The 2,500-nt window shown below is 45.6% G+C and overlaps 1 protein-coding gene across 1 annotated transcript in view; it reads left to right on the top strand.

Moving 5' to 3' along the window:
* The first annotated feature begins 1,700 nt into the window (after window positions 1-1,700).
* The window catches only part of LOC125956770 (uracil phosphoribosyltransferase homolog), a 1,560-nt gene continuing 760 nt past the window's right edge, over window positions 1,701-2,500 (top strand). Inside the window, exons 1-2 of the mRNA XM_049688962.1 lie at window positions 1,701-2,210; window positions 2,282-2,474. Coding sequence (XP_049544919.1) covers window positions 2,071-2,210; window positions 2,282-2,474 — 333 coding nt within the window. The 5' untranslated portion in view covers window positions 1,701-2,070. The remainder of the gene's footprint in view (window positions 2,211-2,281; window positions 2,475-2,500) is intronic.

The raw sequence follows: 2,500 nt of genomic DNA, 5'->3' as shown, positions 1-2,500 counted from the left end.
AAAGGTGAGCGTCTCTGTGTCGATCGATGTCGCTATTCGTGCCCTTGCACAACACTGTCTCTCCTCTGCTCGTATGCTAATTTAAGGATCACTCATCTCTTAACAGTCAACCTGATGTCAAACTAACACTTTCGGTTAACCTAACACGTGCGTTTTATTGCTTTTTTAACATTTCCTCTTTCTGTTTCCTGCGTTTTTTTTGTGTTTTATTTTATCATCTCCCTTTTATGTTACACAGTTTAGGTTCGGTCTCGAGTCAGAGCAAAGAAGTTTTTGAAGCAACTGGCGGAAAATGTGTCGAAACATAAGATTGTAACGAAACACAAATATGGATAGCTCATATCTAAGAAGCATAGAACAGGACCACAATAATTGAGACAGACAATCAGACATTATCTCACAGAAAATCTCATTCGATGAAGGGAATACGGGGGGAAAAGCAGTGCAATTGGTAGCAATCAATGGACAAGATTAACAGATTTAATAGCATTATTCCTGAAACAAAAGAAAGACGAAAATGAACACATACTTCCTGGGAAACTTCCACTAACACCGCATTCCGTTAAAAACTGCATCTAAAACTAACCTATTCAATCGTCGCTACCTCTTTTACCTGCCTTATCATTTTGGATAGTATTAATGTCTGAATGCTGCGTGTTCCTCATTTATGCTGTGCGGTGATACCTGATTGCTGATCCTTTCTTTTCACTTTTATTCACTGCAGGACGCCTGTTCACTGAGTGTTTGGACTTTTTCGTAATGGACTCACCGGCTCCACCGGCCTTGTATGAGTATGACGAGGACAACGACAACTGAATGCGATCTTATTTGTGATACCAGCCGGCCAGTTACAGCATCCAAAGCATTTTTCCGGGGGTCGCCACCGCCACGAAGCTACGTCGGCTGAACAAGGGAATGGAGGGAGCCGTAACTCAGTGGCCACCCATCGGATATACCTATGCACAGCCACTGCACACCATGCCCATATCCCTGTACGTCGTTGTTGTCCAGTGCACAGCTGCACACTTTATCCCCAGCTTTCGGTGTACTAAGCTATAAGCGCGCATCGCATCGCATATTTAAGTTTTAGTTTAGTGAAGCAAGCCCATCACATTTGCAATACCAAAGATTGTACATAATTATAAGATGGAAGTTAAGTGCCGCAATAAAAATAGTGTCCGTGTGTCCGATGTGTTCACCGTTGGAAGAGTGTCTGTTGTTGGTTGCGTTAGCTAAAATATGTCTCGCAACACTAGCTGAAGGAGATTGATGTAAATCTGTTTTGCCAAACATTCCCATTTTGCGATAATAAAAAACAATGCTTCGAACGTGTTATACTAAATATGGCGTCGGGGTACGTTTTCTTCAACTTGTTTAAATCTACAGCAGTTCGTTCGCCTGCCAAGACCTCTGTGCACAGGTTTCGCCACCGATTGTCGCATCACATGAACCACGTTGAGCAGTACCCGGAACTTGTTGATAGGATCTGAATAAATGAACACACGGAGTCTATATTTTACCTCAAGCAGAATTTTTGGAGCATCTCACGCCCATCTCGTCCACCGTGGCTTCAAACAGCACGGTGGGATTTCTTGAGCGATATTGGTCAAACATTCGTGCTCGAATATTGCTTAAAATACCGTAATTCGATTTCAAAACCATCGTGGCCATGCACCTTAAGTGTTATTGTGAAAAAACACGCGATCGGGAAAATTGTCGTCGGCCACAGGAGCTAAAGAAAATCTGAAAGAAAAGCTAAAGAACATCCGATCGAAGAGTTTTTCCGTGTCGCGGTAGTGCCCAATACCTTGGTAAACGTGTTCAGAGATAATTGTCCTTGAACAGTAATTTTCTGCACTACCGACGACCGGATTTTGGTGAACGCACGACGAACAGCCGATTGACCTAGTTTACCGGCGGCCAACAGCAACAAAAAAACTCGTGAAAATTTGGATAGCAACACCACCAAAGGCAACCTACTTTTCCCACTTCCTGCCCGAAACACGAGCTGACCGGGGACGACACTTCCGGCGTGGCACCACGGTGGAGACCGGCGAGGGATTTTCCACGATGTGCAGTGGCAACGACGAGAACGGCGGTGGATCCGAGTCGCCAGTGCTGTCGCAAAATCCGAGTGATTATGGACGTAACCTGAAAATTCTGGACACAAACGACCAGATCAAGGAGCTGCAGACCATAATTCGCGACAAGTAGGCGATGGGGATGGAGAGGGATAAGTGGTCAGATTAATTGAAGTTCTCGTGCTTGCTCACACACACAGAAACACACAGCGCAGTGACTTCAAGTTCTACGCGGACCGGTTGATCCGGTTAGTGATCGAGGAAAGCCTCAACCAACTACCCTACTCGGACTGCTCGGTCGTCACGCCAACCGGAGCCATCTACGATGGGCTACGGTATCGATCGGGGAACTGTGGTGTATCCATCATACGGTCCGGCGAGGCGATGGAACAGGTATGTTGCCCATACTGGCCCAACCT

The sequence above is a fragment of the Anopheles darlingi genome, chromosome 3 (assembly GCF_943734745.1).
Source record: "Anopheles darlingi chromosome 3, idAnoDarlMG_H_01, whole genome shotgun sequence".
Lineage (NCBI taxonomy): Eukaryota > Metazoa > Arthropoda > Insecta > Diptera > Culicidae > Anopheles > Anopheles darlingi.
This window is presented reverse-complemented; position numbering and strand designations above follow the sequence as displayed.